General features: G+C 42.6%; 1 protein-coding gene across 1 annotated transcript in view; it reads right to left on the bottom strand.

Annotated features, from left to right (window-relative positions):
* carmil2 (capping protein regulator and myosin 1 linker 2) overlaps nt 1–19,661 on the bottom strand; it is a 151,074-nt gene that overhangs the window by 31,490 nt on the left and 99,923 nt on the right. Inside the window, exons 23-31 of the mRNA XM_078210947.1 lie at nt 19,520–19,613; nt 19,280–19,378; nt 18,231–18,359; nt 14,227–14,340; nt 10,692–10,867; nt 8,847–8,934; nt 5,107–5,244; nt 3,799–3,865; nt 1,042–1,307 (exon numbers count right to left, since the gene is read on the bottom strand). Coding sequence (XP_078067073.1) covers nt 1,042–1,307; nt 3,799–3,865; nt 5,107–5,244; nt 8,847–8,934; nt 10,692–10,867; nt 14,227–14,340; nt 18,231–18,359; nt 19,280–19,378; nt 19,520–19,613 — 1,171 coding nt within the window. The remainder of the gene's footprint in view (nt 1–1,041; nt 1,308–3,798; nt 3,866–5,106; nt 5,245–8,846; nt 8,935–10,691; nt 10,868–14,226; nt 14,341–18,230; nt 18,360–19,279; nt 19,379–19,519; nt 19,614–19,661) is intronic.

Here is a 19,661-nt window from a genome sequence, read left to right as displayed (position 1 = left end):
GATAGGGCCTGGGTGGATTGTTGTCGATACAGAGTCGATGGGCTGAATGGCCTCTTTCTGCACTGTAGAGTTTCTATGAGATGGACAGAGCGGTTGCTGTTTGTTATCACAGTTTTTCTTTAATTGTTGCCTATTGCAAATTGAATAACTAAGTTCCCACCCTCAGAGGAAATACCAGCACTGCTGGGAGAACATCACAGGAGCAGAAATCCAGTGTTTTCCCTTTACTCCTTCTTTGTGTCTCCAGGCATATTAAAAAGGAGAATTAGCTGCCAAATTTGCAACAACTTGCCCCACCCCCATATTGTTAAAATGTGGATATTATTGCAGAATTCCCTTTCAGCCTAACTCCGATCCCCAATCTTATTCAAAACTCTCTTCTACAATGTTATTTCCCTGAATGCCTGCTGGAACTATTTAAATGTGATTGACTGATACGCCAGTGGAGGGCGCTAAGTGGCCAATGTCTGACCTCTGTCACTGTTACATTAATTTTGCACTATTATTTAATCCTGCAATTTACCTGGACAAGGGAGAGACAGAGAGAGAGCTACACACACACACCCAGACAGACAGGTACACAGATGTTTCCTTTCACACTCCCCTTTGATCTCAGCTAACAACACACGTTTAAAATTAGTCCAAAATTAATAGAAAGTTTAACAAAGTCTCGAGTATTGGCAACTCTAAATCTGGTTTAGTACGAATAAAAACTCTGCAGGAGGCCAGATACTAACAAACTTTATCCGAAAACTGGAAAACAGCATGGGATCTAGACCCTCAGCTTTAGTCTACACTGGTCTTAATGAGGCCTGGATCATTCAATTCTTTGACACTAGAACAAGTGGACTGACAAGAAGAACAGGAAGAAATGAATTATTTTCATGGTCGTTATTTAGTTTTACTTCTCCCTGATCACTTTTGCTGATAAAGTAAATTATTAACAAGTAAACCAGTGGATTGTGCAAAGTAAGTGACTGGCCAAATATTCTTTGGTCCCTATGCTAGCTTGTCTCTATAAACAACGCTTCAGAAACTTACACTGGGCCTGGAAGGTGGGTGTTTCCTGGTTCTATTTGGTCTTGGCCTGTTCTTGGTGCAATGCCTCAGTTTTAGACCATCAGTTGGTAAGTCTGTAACAGTGTCTGCAAAAGTTGTCTCCACATTTGTAGGTACGTCATTTACAGCAGTCATATCAGCAGAGGCCGGGCGAGATTCCAGAGAATGACTGCCGATTGTCAACAGTTGTTCTATTGCTGCAGAATCTGTTTCGTCGGGTTGTCTTTCTATCTCTATGTCTGAGACTCCTAAGGGAAAGCAGATGACAAGATTTGGGTTTTTTCCACAATTGTTCATTTCAGCAAGAGGCGAATTTGTTGCTCATTCTCTTTATTCTGTTTCACATCACACCCCCACCACCACCTCCCCCCCACCCCCACCGCCCCTCCTCTATCAAAGCCGCTGACTTGGGCTGGGCTACACTGGTGTCATCCAAACGACCATTCTTTATCTGGATATCAATAGACATTTCAATTCTTGGAGTATCACACTCAGTCCTGTGTTAACTCCATTTGGATGATGTTGCTGCTTTCTAATCCCCAGGTGATGTCACCAATTCTAACGGCCATTCTGTCACCTGAGCTGAGTAAAGACGGAGCTGAATTTGGGACTTTCCTGCTCTGTGTGGCTCTAGTGGACAGTGCATTTACATTTTGGAAGAAAATGCATTTCATAGACTCATAGAACCCCTACAGTGTAGATGGAGGCCATTCAACCCATCGAGCCTGCACCAACAACAATCCCACCCAGACCCTATCCCCACACATTTATCCTGCTAGTCCCCCTGACACTAAGGGGCAATTTTCCATGGCCAATCCACCTACCCCGCACGTCTTTGGAGTGTGGGAGGAAACCAGAGCACCCTGAGGAAACCCACGTAGACATGGGGAGATTGTGCAAACTCCACACAGACAGTGACCCGAGGCCGGAATCGAACCCGGGTCCCTGGTGCTGTGAGGCAGCAGTGCTAACCACTGTGCCGCCATAAAAGTCAATCACATTGCTGTGGGTCTGTAGTCACATGTAGGCCAGATCAGGTAAGGACGGCAGATTTCCTTCCTAAAAGGAATTGCTGAGTGAGTTTTTTTTCATTAAACAACGATCGGTGACAGCTTCATGGTCTCCATTACTGAAACTAGCTTTCAACTCCAATTTGAATTTAAATTCCACCAGCTGCCATGGTGGGATTTGAATCTATGTTCCCAGAGAACTTGTATGGGCCTCTGGATTATAAGCCCAGTGACATTACTACTACGCCATCAGCTCCAATTATGCTAATGGAAAGCTGAACCATATTCCCAGAAATCTAGGGGATCTTTTCCCTCTCCTATGTTGTCACAATACAAATCAGATGATGTGAAACTCATTCGACCTGAACACAGCTGAACCCTGTTCAACGTTTTTATTCTGAAGGCGGCTCATATTGGACTCGAAATTTTAATCCTTGTTTCTCTCTCCACATAGGCTGAGTTTTTTTAGCATTTGCTCTTTTTATTTTAACATTTTTGTTCCCAGTTATTTACTTGGGGTGGGTTTCACACTGGGTGGTGACCCCCACCCATCTGACTTGGGGATGGGGGGGGGGGGTGGGGAGGAGCTGCACCAACACAAGCTCCTATCCCAGAAGGAAGAAAACAGTAAAAAGGGGGAAATAAGATTGATATGAGCTGATTTTTCCTATTGTCTGCATTCTAAACCTCTGGCTAATGTCACATACAGATATAGGTGACTTCCCATGCATTTCCCATGCAATATCCCATGCATTTCTGTCTCAATGCAAATGCACTCCTTCCCCCTCATCCTCCCTGACCCCCTCTACCTGGTTATCTATTTCTTGTTCTTAAGCTTGCTACACATTTGTTGCATTTTCTTCCAGCTACAGTACAGTATCGAATAGATTTTCCCTCTCTCTCAAGCTGACTTGAAACATTAACACTGTTCTCTCTCCCTATTGATGCTGCCTGACCTGCTAAGTATTTCCAACATATTCTTTATTTGTTTCAGATTCCAGGATCTGCACTATTTTCTTATTTTATGTAACTACTCCTGCCTGTTTTAGGCAGTTTTCTGACAACAAACTATAAAAAGAAACATTTAACAATATTGACATGTTGTAGTACCCAGCCCAGCATCAGTGCATGGTAACAATATTATAAAACTATTAGTTTAATTATACATCGGCATCGTTCTCCCTACTCCAAATAACTCACTGAACGATTGACTTTTTAAAAAAAATTCACTTTCTCTCTTCTGTTTCCGTTAAGGTGTCGTGAATTAGCTTTTTTTTTTAATTAGAAAAGCTCATATCAGCACTTCAAGCTAAGGGGATACATTGTTGAAGCACAAGTTGATGGCAGCAATCTCGCCCACCTCACAGACGATGGAAAATGTGGGGCAAATATGGGCAAAACAAGTTGCAATGGGACTCAGTGGAAAGGTAGCACCCCTTAAGCTAGGAAACTTTATCTAAAAATTACTTGCCCAAGGAGCCTTGACTTGTTTGGAGTTACTAGTCGTCTAGAGATAATGGGAAGGCTACCATGGTTCCTATTGTCAAACACATTGTAAGATTATACGCTCACTACATATGGGCAGTTATTACAATCGTACACAGTAAGATGAATGCCTCCTTTCCTTTGAATGTGATGCCCTTGTAGCTAATATTGGCTTTAATTGTTTTCCTAGGTCAGAAATCAACAGCAAATCAATTCAAATAAATATATTAACATCACCACTTACGGTTCATGGCTGTGGTTGGTCTGATTCTCCTGGAATGAACGGTCTTCCTGCGAAGCAGAGTCACACTCTATAGAAGATGCATGACAGAATCACAGAAATGTTATGGCACAGAAAAAAGCCATTCCACCCCATATTACATCTGTAAATATCACTGATATTCATAACTGAAAGAATTATACCATTATTCTGACATTTTTCATACTCTGCATTGGAATGTGCAGTCAGGTATCCATTACTGATTCAAAACTGCCACAAATACATCCAATTGTGCATCAACGTTAGCTGCTGATTGAAAGATATTTACCTCTAAACATGAACGCCCTCAACAATAATTTGCATTAGTGTAGTACCTTTAACATAGCAAGATGCCCCAAGACACTTCACAGGAGCATTATCAAACAAATTCTGAGCCATAAGAGGAGATATTGGGGCAGATGACCAAAACCCTGGAGCATCTTGAAAGATGGGAGGGAGGGAGGAATTTAGGGAGGGAATTCCAGGGCTTAGGACCTGGTGGAACAATTAAAATTTGGGATATCCAGAAATGGTGGAGTGCATATATCTCAGAGGGTTGTAGGGCTGGAGGACACCAGAGAGATAGGGAGGGGCAAGGGGATGGAAGGATTTGAAAGCAATGATGAGAATTTTAAATTCAAGGTACTACTTAATTAGGGGCCAATGTAGGCAAAGTCTTGCTCAACTTTGACATGGTAATGACTTAATTTGTAAACACAATGGCAGGAATTTTACTGGCATGCCTGCTCGTAAGATCACGCCCAAGGCCAATGGGGAATGCCGTTCTGCGAGCCTTGCCCACCCCAATTTCAGAGCGGACGTGCCAGTAAAATCAGGGCCAATATTTGACATCGAATCTGGGAGGCGCTTTTGAACAGGTTCCTTATTTTTACAATTCATCTTTCAAACAGATGCACTCCAGCCCCCAATGTGACTATTCATCCGGGAAATTAGATTGAACCTAAAGGACAAACTGAATTGATGACCGAGTATTGGTCTGAAACCTGGTTTGAATTATTATGTACCAAACTCTTCTTGTGTTCCCTGGAACCGAAATCTTTCTTCATTTACACTGTAAAGAATACTTAACTAAAGAAAACAATCTAATTGACAATCCTTCAAGTCTTTGGTGAGCCGTGAAAAGAAACAATACATTAAATTGTTGTAGAAATCATGACATAGACAAGAATTTGTTACTGTGTCAGCTTAAAAGCACATATGAGGGTCACAAGGACAAAAAGGCATCAGAGAAAAAAGTCAATTCCCAATCTGAACAGCTGCTATGAACAATACCTCCATTGGTGCCAAGACATTATCGGGAAAATTCACTGAATCCTTGGTCTCGTTGGTGGTGGCTTCATCTTTCGAGCTTTCTGCGTTTGCTTTGTCTGAGGATGATGTTCCATTTGGTGGTTTTGATGCATAAGAGGCCTAAATGGAGAAAGACTTAGTTCGTTGTGTGTAATTGAATAGCAGAAACAAATACGATTGTGAATCAGGATTTAAAGAACAAAAGCTCATCATTAAATAACAGAGAGGATGATTTACTAATGAGCACAGAATCGCTCCTGAATGTATTATAGTTCTTGTGACTAGACAATGATTCCTGCTACTTGTTGAATTCCACCGTTAAGAGCTATATCTCATATCCTGGTGGAAATGTTTATTGTCTTCCTCCTTGAACACTGTATCAAACATTTTGGCCAAGAATTTTCTTGAAGCTGTTTCCACTCCATCACTATGCCTACACCATAGATCAGCTGTCTATCTTACACTTTGCCCTGATTGATCACACAGTCATAGAAATCATAGAAACCCTACAGTGCAGAAGGAGGCCATTCGGCCCATCGAGTCTGCACCGACCACAATCCCACCCAGGCCCTACCCCCACATATTTTACCCGCTAATCCCTCTAACCAGGACTCTAAGGGGCAATTTTTTTTAACCTGGCCAATCAACCTAACCCGCACATCTTTGGACTGTGGGAGGAAACCGGAGCACCCGGAGGAAACCCACGCAGACACGAGGAGAATGTGCAAACTCCACACAGACAGTGACCCGAGCTGGGAATCGAACCCGGGACCCTGGAGCTGTGAAGCAGCAGTGCTAACCACTGTGCTACCGTGCCGTGGAATGGGAAATCATGTGGGGTGTAAAACAGTCGGCTGATACGATCTTGTTAGTTTTCTCCCAGGTGGGTGAGGTTAACCTGAATCCCTTAGATTTATAACTGCACTCTTGTCCATGTATACATAACTGAAAGTCTAGTAATAAAATGTGTCTTTTTTTCTTATTTTCTCCTCTCCCATTCTGTAGCTGGCTGATAGTTGTTGGCTGTCTTCAAGGATTAGCCAGTGGCCATTCTTCACATAGGGGCCATCATGCTATTTGGACACAGATGCCGGTATTTTACCGCCTCGCCCACCTGAGGCTCGTAAGATCCCACCCAAGGCCAATGAAGAATGCTGTTTTGCGAGCCTCGCCTACCCCGATTCTGGGATGGGCAAGGCGATAAAGTTCCAGTCCCAGAATCACAGTTAAGAATGATTCTGTCTTCAACTGATGCTCATAGACACTTGCTAGCAGGAATGTTGTTAGGAAAGGAAATTTAGGAATAATTATCTAGAGTACTGAGGTAGACATTAACTTCCACAGCCAAGGCCTGGCATCAGATTCAAGGAAGAAACTTTCAAAATTAATGTTACCACATTGTTAATCTTTTAGAACTGTCCAATAGGCCTTAGCTAAACAACTACAGAGCAATGCTAATTAGGTTATCAGTCTTAAGTGTGTAGAGAAGCCATACACCTTTATTTGGTAATATGAGAACATTGAATAGTTATGATTAGAAACTCAGAAACCTAGATTAATGATCCAGAGAAATGAGTTCAAATCTCACCACAGTAGCTGAGAAATTTAAATTCAGTTAATTAAGTAAATCTGAAATTGAAAACTTAATTTTCATAAAAATCCATCTGGTTCACTAATGTCCTTCAGGGAAGGAAATCGGCCTCCTTTCCTGGCGTGGCCGACATTTGACCCCAGACTCATTGCAATGTGGTTGACTCTTAAATGCCCTCTGAGAGGGCCTTGCAAGTCAGTTATCAACAAGAGAGCTCACCACTACCTTCTCAAAGGCAATTAGGGATGGACAATTAGGGATGGAGCGATGTCCACATCCCGTGAATGAATGAAAAAAATATTCTGTACATTTTGCTTTCACTTTTTGAGAGACCTACTTTTAAAAATTCATTTGTGAGACATGTGTGTCGCTGGCTGGCCAGCATTTATTGCCCATCCCCAGCTGCCCTTGAGAAGGTGGCGGTGAGCTGCCTTCTTGAATCGCTGCAGTCCATGTGCAGTGAGTTGACCCACAATGTTGTTAGGGAGGGAGTTCCAGGATTTTGACCCAGCAACTGCGAAGGAACGGTGATAAATTTCCAAGTCAGAATGGTCAGTGGCTTGGAGGGGAACTTGCAGATGTTGTTGTTCCCATGTATCTGCTGCCCTTGTCCTTCTAGATGGAAGTGGTCGTGGATTTGGAAGGTGTGGCTAAGGATCTTTGGTGATCCTTAGCCAGCACCAAAGGATAGTGCTTAGCCAGCACTAAGATAGTGCACACTGCTGCTACTGAGCGTCGGTGGTGGAGGGTTTGAATGTAGATGTGGTGTTAATCAAGCGGGCTGCTTTGTCCTGGATGGTGTCAAGCTCCTTGAGTGTTGTTGGTGCCATCCAGGCAATGGGGAGTATTCCATCACACTCCTGACTGGTGCCTTGTAGATGGTGGATAGGCTTTGGGGAATCAGGTGGTGAGTTAATCGCCGTAGTATTCCTAGCCTCGGACCTGCTCTTGTAGCCACTGTGTTTATGTGGTGAGTCCAGTTGAGTTTCTGGTCAATGGTAACCCCAAAGATATTAACAGTGGGGGATTCGGTGATGGTAACACCACTGAATGTCAAGGGGTGGTGGTTAGAGTGTCTCTTATTGTGGTGGTCATTGCCTGGCATTTGTGTGGCGTGAATGTTATTTGCCACTTGTCAGCCCAAGCCTGGAAATTGTCCAGATCTACTTGAAAACACAGGGGTGAAAACCAGGTTGGGCACTTAGGGCAACTGATTGGATGGAAGACTAACATTGATTGGGCCAATTGGCTTGTTTTGGTGTTTCAATTTCCCTGTTATTCTCAATTAAATCTTGTATGTAACCATTGCATCAGGATTTCATTTCCTCAGTATTATTGTGTATGTTGGAAATCGGATTGATCTTCCTACAATGACGATTAGTTTGGGAAAGTTCTCTGGTAAAATAGGTTATAATGCACAGAATATTACATGGCAACATGAGGAGTGGGGGAGCGTCTCCATGGTAACTAGGGGAAGGGAAGGTAGAGAATGGTTCTATGAGAGGCTGGGTAAAGGTGAAGTTAGAACCCGTATATGCTTGGAAAAAGAGCAAAGTAGCTGCACAGCAGAGTAAGGGATTCCTTCAGCAGACTAGCAAATGGGGAGGATGGTCCTTGTGAGGTGTTGAGGAATGGGAGGGTGCCCCTGTGGGGTGATGGGGAACAAGGGGAAGCTCACAAATGGGAGGGTTGCCCAATGAGGGATGGGAAAGGGGTGGGTGTGGTGACCCCTGTGGGTGGGGGGGTGGGAAGAGGGGAACAGAAAACTGGTTATAGTTATAGCGATGGAGTGGAAACAGCTTCAAGAAAATTCTTGGCCAAAATGTTTGATACAGTGTTCAAGGAGGAAGACAATAAACATTTCCACCAGGAAATGAGATATAGCTCAGAGATCGGAGAGTGACTGGTGTGGGGGAGGTGGGAAAGATCTAAATGATTCCAGTGCAGGCTAAGGAAAGGATGAAAGTGACCGGGTGTTAGGCTGAGAGCAAAGAAGAGTGTAGCCCCTGGACAGGCAGATTGCACAGAGTTTGTACCTTTACATAAAATGTACTATTAGTTTCCTATGAGATTTGACTCTATTATTGTAAATAAAAAATTAGAACACAACGGAGCACAAAGCAACACTCACAAGCTTCTGCTGAGCAATGGTCAGGTCCTTCAGAATGTGGTCCACAAAGTGGTCAATTAGAGCAGCAGTGACATGAAGCTTCACTTCACTGTGTCAACACAAAACAAACACTCTTTGTTATTTATTGGAGCTAATCAAGAATCTTCCCTGCCAGTGAAATCATCTTAGTAACAATGCTACAAGTGAACACAAATTCCATGGTACAATTTTACTTTACATCGTAAGCTAGTTAGTCATGACACTAATGTAACTGCAGCTCAATTGGACAGGAATAGGTCTACAGAGCAATGATATCAAAGGGTCATTACTACCTTGCTTCCCCTGGGGAGGTGGTGGTGTAGTGGTATTGTCACTGGACTAGTAATCTAGGGACCCACGGTAATGCTCTGGAGACGTGGATTCAAATCCCACCATAGCAGATAGTGAAATTTAAATTCAATTAAAAAAATCTGGAATTAAAAGTCAATGATGACTATCTGTTTCACTCCTGTCCTTTAGGGAAGGAAATCTGCCATCCTTACCTGGTTTGACCTACATGTCACTCCACATCCACAGTATTGTGGTTGATTCTTAAATGCCCCCTGAAATGGCCCCGTTCAAGAGCAATTGGGGATGTGAAATAAATGCTAGTCCAAAGAATAAAAATGAACTTCTGTAAATTTAGAAAACACATTTTAAAAAGTGCCAGGAAACAGCTACAAGATCTCCAGCAGAAATCGTCTATTTCCAAAACGAGAAGCAGAGTGCAGAGGCACCAGCTCTGAGCTATGCTGTAAATGATTTAACATTGCCCTACTGCTGCGGGTGCACAAACCCATGCCCTCCTCACCTATACCAGGGTATTGGCATGGTTACAATTCACAAGCAGGACGGCTTACAAGTGACATTTGCTTTGGCTGGACATTCCCTCCCTACTATGTTTATGAAGAAGCCATTAGTTTAGTACTTGATAAAAATGTTACTTTTTGATGTAATTTGATGCTTTCTGTGCTGTTTGAAAAGTTGAGAAGAAAAGACGTCATTGGTTTAAACTAGCGATAGATTCCACAATGACTGTCTGAGGTCAGTATTTCTCATGTTACCCCTAACAACGTATTTCAAACCCCAGCTTGTGGGGTTTCTGTCACCCACACAGGGTTTGACATTTCCAGCCCAAATTCTCTTTCTTTCTCTTTTTTTTAAAGTCAATTGCCATCGAATAGGCAGCTTGATGTTATTAATATCTATTGTACATGGGATGGAGACTTTCACAGCTCATTTCACTTTTGATCCAAAGCCAAGAGAGACGAAGGTTATTCGTTAACAAGTTAAAGGTTGTTATTTTAATTGATAATTCCCATGTTACAATGACCAGGCATTGAGAAGGTAAAATCCATCAAATATCTTAGCCCTTGTTTCTAAAGTTAATAATGCTAAAACATTTAAAAATTATTTGCCTTTCGAAATGAGATTTTTATTATTGTCTGCTAATTATTAAACAGAGACAAAAACATTCTGGCAGAGGAGACTCGGGGAAATTTGCATTAGGGTTAGAGTTCATTAAAAGGTAATTCGAGGGGACCATTTTTCACAACAAGCTAAAAATTGCCCCATTCTAGACTTTGTGCTCTCCATAGTTCTCATTGTCCATTCAGATATGATGCATTGATAAAAAGATGATGAGCTTTTGATGAGATTAAAACAAATTACTTTGAAGAAAAATATTAAGTTGTATCTCATTGAATACACGTGTTTTCCGAATAGTCATGGGGCCAAAGACACTTTGAACAAAAATCTCCTCTGTTTCCCCATTAAAGGTAGTTAATGAAAAGCCAGAGTAACTGTGAGGTGGAGGACTGTCCTGACCTGAGTTTGTTCACAATCTCCAATCCAGCCTGTTCAATAATCACGCTCCTTGTAAAGTCCTTGGGAACGATGATTTTGCCAAACACTTTGTTAACAATCTGTTCCTCTATGTTGACTTTCTGCAGCACATTAGGACAGAGAATGCTGGTGGATTTCATGAGAGATTGAATAAGTGTCTAAGAACAGAATCAAAAAGAGATAATTCATTTTATAAAATGCTTGTGAGAACTTGCAAGTAATTTAAAGGATGACTGAACTCTTCTTAGAATGTATTTGTGCTGTGACACCCTTATGGTGATATTAAGACCACAAGACTATAAGATATAGGAGCAGAATTGGGCCAATTAGGCCCATTGAGTGTGCTCCACCATTCAATCATGGCTGATATGATTCTCATCCCCATTCTCCTGCCTTCGCCTTATATCCCTTGATCCCCTTATTGATCAAGAACCTATCTATCTCTGTCTTAAAGGCACTCAATGATCTGGTCTCCACAGCCCTTTGTGGCAATGAGATTAACAGATTCACCACTCTGGCTGAAGAAATTGCTCCTTATCTCAGTTTTAAAGGAGCATCCCTTCACTCTGAGGTTGTGCCCTCGGGTTCCAGTCTCTCCCACTAGTGGAATCATCCTCTCCACGTCCACTCTATCTAGGCCTCTCAGTATTCTCTAATTTTCAACTAGACCCTCCCCCCTCATCCTTCTAATCTCCATCATGTATAGACCCAGACTCCTCAACTGCTCCTTATATGACAAACCCTTCATTCCTGGGAACATTTTTGTGAGCCTCCTCTGAACCCTCTCCAAGGCCAGCACCTCCTTCCTTAGGTATGAGGCCAAAACTGCTCACAATATTCCAAAAGGGGTCTGACCGGAGCCTTATACAGCCTCAGCAGTACATCCCTTCTATTGTGTTCTTGCCCTCTAGAAACGATTTGCTAATGTTGAATTTGCCTTCCTAACTGCCAACTGAATCTGCCTGTTAACCTTAAGAGAGTCCTGAACCAGGACTCCCAAGTCCCTTTGTGCTTCAGATTTCCGAAGCCTTTCCCCAGTTAGAAAATAGTCTATGCTCTATTCTTCCTACCAAAGTGCATAACTTCACACTTTCCCACATTGTATTCCATCTGCCACTTCTTTGCCCACTCTCCTAGCCTGTCCAAGTCATTCTGCAGCCTCCCCACTTCCTCAACACTCCCTGTCCCTCTACATATCTTTGTATAATCTGCAAATTTAGCAACCATGCCCTCAGCTCCATCTTCCATCTGCCAGATGTTGTCTCCTGAATGGCATACAGCTTTTATTTACATTACCAGAAAAGGTAACCCATGCTCCAGGTAACCCTGGGAAAACCTGAGCAGTAGAGGCACAATGCTTTGGGTCAAAGTTAATCTCAGCTGAAAAAGGGAAAGTCAGAAGGACCACATATATAATTTCCCACAACACCGCAATCAGTTTTTGCCTCTATAAATGAACATTCACAGCCTACATCGGACTACAGCCTTTTAATCATAAAATACCCTCATAATCACAAAGCTACACTTGTTCACCATCTATTCACATGTCTAAAACCCAGAAGAGAAGCAATCAAAGGATATTACACTCAATATATTACAACTAAAAGACAACAGTTGTCCCACAATCATAGAAAATAGAAGCAGGGGTGAGCCATTCAGCCCGAGCCTGCTCCGCCATTCATTTTAATCATGGCTGATCATCAAATCCAATATGCTGATCCCCCCCCCCCCCCAAATCCCTTGACTTATCAGTGATGTCCTTCCCAGCCCTATTCAGGTCCTTGCAACCCCTGTTCAAAGCATTTGAGTCTCTGAGACTGTCAGTCATTAAGGGCTCACTGATCAACAAAGTGAACCAATTTTCTTCTGCCTTCACCTTTCAATGGCTTAGACAGAGTCTGCTGTTCTGACAGAAATCTCTTTCTGGAGCTGCTTCATGCAAGGAGAGGGAACTAAGGTTTGGTTTAGCCACATGCCTTCCTGCAGTCAGGTAGCCTAGAATTGACATGCCAGGAGCATCCCTCCCATTCTCCCACATTCTTCCCTATAACTGGGCCTTGGAATTTGTGGGGGCAGATCTTAGTTACTCTGCAATTGATGTTTTGTGCTCACAGAATACCAGCCAACCACACACGGCATTTGACCCGTAGGATTCTGGGTCAGCAGCCAAGCCTCAGGTGGACACCGACTCTGCTTGGTTAAGAGACCTCATGGCAGCAAGTCTTGAGGGTGGCAATCCTGAGGACAGTGTCCAGCTATCAGTGAGTTTTGACTTACCTCAGGAGCAGCCAGCTGAATGAGTCATGACTCAGAACCTTATACCATTCCCTTTCAACACCATTGCTCAAATTAAGCCTCATTTAGCGCTGGATTCAGCTTAAAACTTAATATATATTTGACTTTGAATGTGATTTGGGATACCGATTGCATTGAAGATATGTTTATTCAGCATCTATTCACATGTCAAAAACCCAAAAGTGAAGAGTTAGAAGAATAGCATACCCAGTACAAATGAATTAAAACACAGCAGTCCTGCCACAACCCTTCTCCAAAGGACTGCGAGAGTGTCTCTTCTGCTATGAGCAATATCCTTTTGACTCCTGTGCAGCCCCTCACCAACACCCAGTTTCAGGAGCGACTGACTGAACTTTCAGAACTGAAGAACAATTTCACATAACTGAAAGTGCCTGGTGCAAACAGAGGCAGATCGACAGGGGCAGCACAGTGGTACAGTGGTTAGCACTGCTGCCTCACAGCACCAGGGACCCAGGTTCGATTTCCGGCTTGGGTCACTGTCTGTGTGAAGTTTGCATGTTCTCCCCATGACTGCGTGGGTTTCCTCCGGGTGCTCCGGTTTCCTCCCATAATCCAAAGATGTGCGGGTTAGGTTGTTTGGATTGGCCATGGTAAATTGCCCCTTGATGTCAGGGGGAACTAGCAGGGTAAATACATAGGGCTACGGGGATAGGGCTTGGGTGGAATTGTGGTCGGTGCAGACCTGATGGGCCAAATGGCCTCCTTCTACACTGTAGGGACTCTATGATTCTAGATTTGTGGTCCTGTGCACAGGCTAGTTGGAGGTTCCATGCATGTGTGGACAGGCCAATCACGTTTAAGCTTCACTCTCTGTCCAAATTCCCCGTCTGGCTATGGACTAGGCAATTGTTTGGAGCCATATTAACATATCAGCCTGAATATCCTGAAGAGAAGATTCACAGGAAACCTGCCACTGCCACACAAATGTCCCACCGGATCATAACAACTAGTAAATGAGAGGTGAGACATTTCAGAGGCGAGAACTCAAATGATGTCAACTCATTGCCATATTTTTGAGCTTCTTGGGATCAGTTGAATAAGTGGGCATCGTGATTTCCCAGATAAAGGCATATTATAAACACTGGATAAACATAACAGGGTCCTAGTCTTCCCGGAGAAAAATGTCAGCACAAAGTCTGTGAGGGGAAAATGGTGACCGGAGCTTTTAAAGACATAGATTAGCTGAACAGCTGCTTCCTACCTGGATTTCCTCATTCACAGCCTGGGAGACCTCGTCAGCAGCTGACTCCAGCTTGTGCTGCACCGTTCTTAGTAAAGGTGGAGTGTTACCCACTTGATACAGGGTCGGTAACACCTGTAAAACAAGAAGAGTTGCAGTTGGAAAGAGGGAAACTTCTGGTGGTCTTGGCCGAACTGTATCGGGACGTGTGAGGAAATTGAAATTTGTTCCAAGATCTAGTGAGAGGAATACACGTCTGGTGTAATGAGGCCAACATGGCCAGATTTTCTTTGGTGTTGTTGGTGTTGTTAACTAATTAGAACATGAGAAAAGATGAAGATCAAGAAAGATCATTCAGCCCAGCAAAATATTCCTATTTTAAATGCCGAGAAGGCCGTTTCATTACAACCCTACCTGCTGGTTAACAGGAGTTGGAAAAACTTGTCACTGAGATCATAGAATTTTACAAAATGAAACTGACCATTCGGCCCCTCAAGACTCTGCATGAGGGTTCGGAGAGGGGCAATTGAGAGGGTGGGAGCCTCTTATGTGGGGATAGTTGGGGCAGCTCTGTGGGGGAGTGTGTATGTGTGAGCAGCCTCTAGGAGTTCGGCGGTATGGAGGGAGTCCTGTGAGGGTGGTGCTCAGAAACTTGAAGTGGTTTTAATTCTTTTAACTTTTTCTGAGTAACTATTGATGGAACATGATTGGAACTATCTGAAGTTTACAATTTAACTCGCGTGTTTGGATGGTTCCCAGTGCAGGGCAATTGCCCAATCGGGAGTCTGCACTTCCCAGGCAATTGCTGTGAAAACCTTACCTGGGAACATCTGGAGGGGGTGGGGATGGGGGAGTGTAACTTGCAGGGGGTTCACCGTGAGGGAGCCCCCGCAAGTAACACTGCCTTGGAGCTCGAACGTTACAATCCATCCTGTCTAATCACACTCTCACTCACTTGCACGTCCCAGACCTCACTTCATCAAGAGTCTCAAAAGCAGTACTTTCCTGTAAAACTAATGTCTGTTTCCTTTCACAGAAAAATGTCTGATGCTTTTTTCAAAGTCTTTTATCACGTGAACGTTTAACTTTTAAAATCAGATGGCAGGAAGCAGATGAGTAGTTTCTGCAAATATCTATTTGTACAAGAGCTGAGAACATGTGAAGCTGTAAATCCATTCAGGGATAACATGGCTACATTATATACTTGTCAATTCTGTGAACATGGGCAATTTCACAACCAAAACACTGACTATTTAGAGCTAGTGCTAATGGATTCATTATACTTCCTGTTCTCCTAAGAATAACTTCTTGAAAACTGTTACGATGTGGCAGATGTTAGTTGCCATGCAAACCAAATCCCAAAGGGAAACTTATGTATCACAACTCTTTTCTTTATGTATTTCAAGAAGCCACAAATTCCAGTAACATTTTTGGGACTTTAAACATTAAACTAAAATTTATTAACCAGGGAAAGAAAATTTAAACACACGTTACATTTACACAGTTAAAATTAGTCTTACAGAACAGTCCCCCAAAAAAGACTTCCTACCTAGTTAGACTCACAAACAAACATCACTCTAGGCAACAATCCCTTGTAAAACTGGTTTTACTGTAAAAATTCCAGTAATATTAATACAAGGCAAATCCACTGTTACTGCAGGGAAAGTATGTCACAGGACTTTTCACTCTCACTCTGCTGTGGAAAGACAAGAAATTTCAAAACAGAACCCTGTTTTCTGAAAAACACTTTTCCGGGTTAGTTATAAACCCGTCTCATTTTGCCTCTTCACAGTTCTTTTCCAGCACAGAACAGCATCCCAGGAGGTCTCACATGGCCACTCCCTAAGCACTCAATCTCTCCTTAAGTAGTCTCTGTGCTCTTTCATCTTGATTCCATTGTCTTTATCGCTTCTTTGAAACTTAACTTTCTCAGAATATAAAATCTTTCATGTTCTCCCTATTACCTCCAGTTTAGGTCAAATAAAATGGAATGACCTCGCCTTATTGATGACATGTTCAAAGTTGTAAATTCTTTTAAAATCCCGTTGAAATTTAACGGCTAAAAATCCAGACCTTCACGTATCTCCAAATGCATGGTTTATTTAGCTGCAGAAAATTCAACTTGACCATATTTACTTCAAGTGCATATCTTTCTCACCTAGACTTATTTGATGTCCTGAACTTTGTAGACACTCAGTCACAAGCTTAATTAAATTATGTTCACATACAGATATGTACACAGCCACAAGCCTGCTTTACATAGTTACACAATAAACACCCAAAATATTAAAAATAATAACATATGCGGTCACATAACATTGAAACTTTAACTGCACAATTGGTTTGAATTCATTTGAGCTGTACAGTCAAAAAAGTGGCCAAATGTGGACAAATTCAGAGTTATGCTGCGGGTTTGTTCATATTAATAATGTACTTATAAAAGTCCAAGGTAAAATTCACCTTACAATGCCAAAATGTCTGTCAAACATTAGCTGTAATATATATTCTTAATAAACATATTATGCTCTTGATAGCTAAGTCAATTGAAACAATGCGATAACACATACTTTGCAATGGTTGTTATCTAAATCATACTTCTCAATGCATCTCCACCTTGTCATAGTGGAGAGGCTTGTGCGCTCTGATTATCTCTTGAGTGATGCCACCAGGAGCTCCTTGCTCCTTGTAGGACCCATCCATGGTGGCATGGTCAGGGGGCGGTGCCAGACAAAATGCAGTCCAAAAGTCCTCGGCAGCAGAAGAGGTGAAGGACGATTGTGCATCTCACTGTCTGTGAAAGTAGAAGATGGCTGCAGTGGCAAGGTGGTCCCAGTCATTGTGGCTTGGCACATCACCAGAATCTGATTAGTAATCTGTCAAAGTCTTATGGACAACGACGACATCCTAAGATCCCCACATTAAACAAAGTCATGCATAGGTTCCTACTAGTGTCCATTTGTCAAGTCCTATGGCGATGCAGAATTGGAGACAGGGACAGGGCTTTGGGGGATCTCACTGGGGGAGCCCTAGTCCCTCAGTGAGACCTGTTTTCCTGAGGAGGAGCAGCTGAAGGAATAAGCAACTTCCACTAGAAAAGTAAAGGCCGACAGTGACCCTTTTGTTCACAGAGTTGATTTTGTCATCAAAAGTAAGATATTGGATGCATTGCCAGAGTTCGGCAAGTGTATAAATGAAAGATTCTTCACACTTCCCTGATTGCTCAGACATAACCAATATGCCACCGTCATCAGTGCTTATGCCCCAATCCCTAACACCAATGAAAATGTCAAGAAAACATTCTATTCTGACCTTGCTTCTCTGTCATCTCCAAAGAAAAGATCATCCTTCAGATGGAACATTAATTCCAAGGTCGGCAGTGACTCCAGTGTCTGGAGCAGAGCCATTGGGAAAAACATTGTGGGGAAAGCCACTGCAAATGGCATCCTCCTACCGACAAAACGTGCTTAGTATGGTCTCAATATAACAAATGCCGCCTTCCACCAAAAGGACAAATACTAAACCACTTGGAGTTATACTAGATCAAAGCATTAGCACTTCCTGGATTATCTCATTATTAAGGTCAAAGATCAAAGTGATGCCTGTTTCACTCAATCCATGCAGGGGGCTGGGGACTGACTGGGATGAGCTCGCTATTAATCATATAAAATGGTGACAACTTGTCCATCAAACTGCATCACTCTTTGATTCCCAATGTCTTAATGATGAGGCAAAGAGGCGGCAGTGAAGGACACAAAAGGAAGCAAATCCTGCACTCTGGATCCCACTACCTCATGGGACGTCCTGCACCATCCTGCAAGGTAAGACTTGCAATTGAGGACTGGCCTGTTCAGTCACATGAAGACCCATGGCAGAAATCTGTGACCCTGAGTAGACGTCATCCTCGAATCTAGGAACAGGTAATGTATTTAAATGATTATCTCAACTAACACTCCAGAATAGAGATATGCCATTCCAGCAGGACACGGAAGAAAGAGGATAGACTTTTAGATATTTCAGGTACTCACAGTGGTTAATGTCTTAGCATCCTTTATGATTTCTTCAGCAAATGCTACATCTTCTTGTCTTTCTTTCATGGACTCATTGTTAATGATGTTCAAGTTTTCTTGTACCCTTTCACACATACTGTCCACCATCTGTCCAAAAAGACAACAAGTTACTGTGGATTTGGTCAATTGCTTGACACTATACCTTATTCCATGTCCCAAATAGGATGTGAACTTCCTGTTCACAAACTCTGCTTCCTGTTGTCACAATTTTTGGCCACGTTTTTCTATCAACATTTACCATTGTAAATTTCTACGTCAAAAATTTTCATTCAACTTTGCGACATCAACCGTCACAAATCAGTTGTGGATTCTGGCCAATGGGTACCTCTGAAGAGTAGGCTTCCAAAATCTCTTTTCCAACTCCAGCACAATCCCTATACAAAAGTTGTGTAGAGTTTGTATGTTCTCCCCGTGTTGGCATGGGTTTCCTCTGAGAGCTCCGGAGTCCTCTCACAGTCCAAAGATATTCAGGTTAGATGCATTGGCTATGCTAAATTGCCCCTTAGTGTCCAAGATTAGGCTATATAGACTAGTCCTGGTAAATCTGTGGGGTTACAGGAATAGGGCAGGGGAGAGGGCCTGGATAAGATGCAGGTTCGATGGGCCGAATGGCCTCGTCTGCACTGAAGGGATTCTCTGATTCTATAAGAGAGCAGGAAGATAATGGGCTCATCGGATAGTGCAGAATTCGAGATGAATGTTGTCACCATACATGTGGAAGGTGACCTCATGTTTATAGACAATGTCACTAAGGGGCAGCATGTAGATGAAGAGGAACATAGAGTCGAGGACAGATCCTTGAAAGCCTTCTGAGATCACAGTCTGGGGACAAGGAAAAAAGCCAATTTATCTATTGACAGCTAAAGATAGCAATCAGCACGGCTTGGTTATATATTTCTGTGTCATACATGCAGGGGTAGTAAACAGGTTATTGACATGAGGAATATGTTAGGTGAGAATTAACAATAAATTGTGATTGTCTTGTCAACAATGAAACATCTTCTTACCTGCTGTGTGGAGCTAGTTACAATTCTCTCTTGCAGTCGAAAGGCCTGTTCTGGAGAAAATTTCTTCATTTGATTGTTCCGGAGGAGACATGACTGTATCTAGAAATCAGAAATGGACCATTTAAATTTTATATTTCCTGTTATACGTTTCCAAACCAGTGTTATACTATATGCAGATTCAAAATCACAACACAGTCTGTGGTAAGGTGCTGTCACAAGTCGGAATGTGGCCATTGTTACCTTCTGCAGGGCTTCCTCTGTTTTCTCTGGATTGCTGCGATAAGCCTGGGACACATCACTCATTGGTAAAGGCATTGACCTTAGCGTATAATTTCTGAGGAAAACAATTAAAGCGATGACAGATCTCCTTTCATTCATGTCA

Source organism: Mustelus asterias, chromosome 4 (genome assembly GCF_964213995.1).
Source record: "Mustelus asterias chromosome 4, sMusAst1.hap1.1, whole genome shotgun sequence".
Classification (NCBI taxonomy): Eukaryota; Metazoa; Chordata; class Chondrichthyes; order Carcharhiniformes; family Triakidae; genus Mustelus; species Mustelus asterias.
This window is presented reverse-complemented; position numbering and strand designations above follow the sequence as displayed.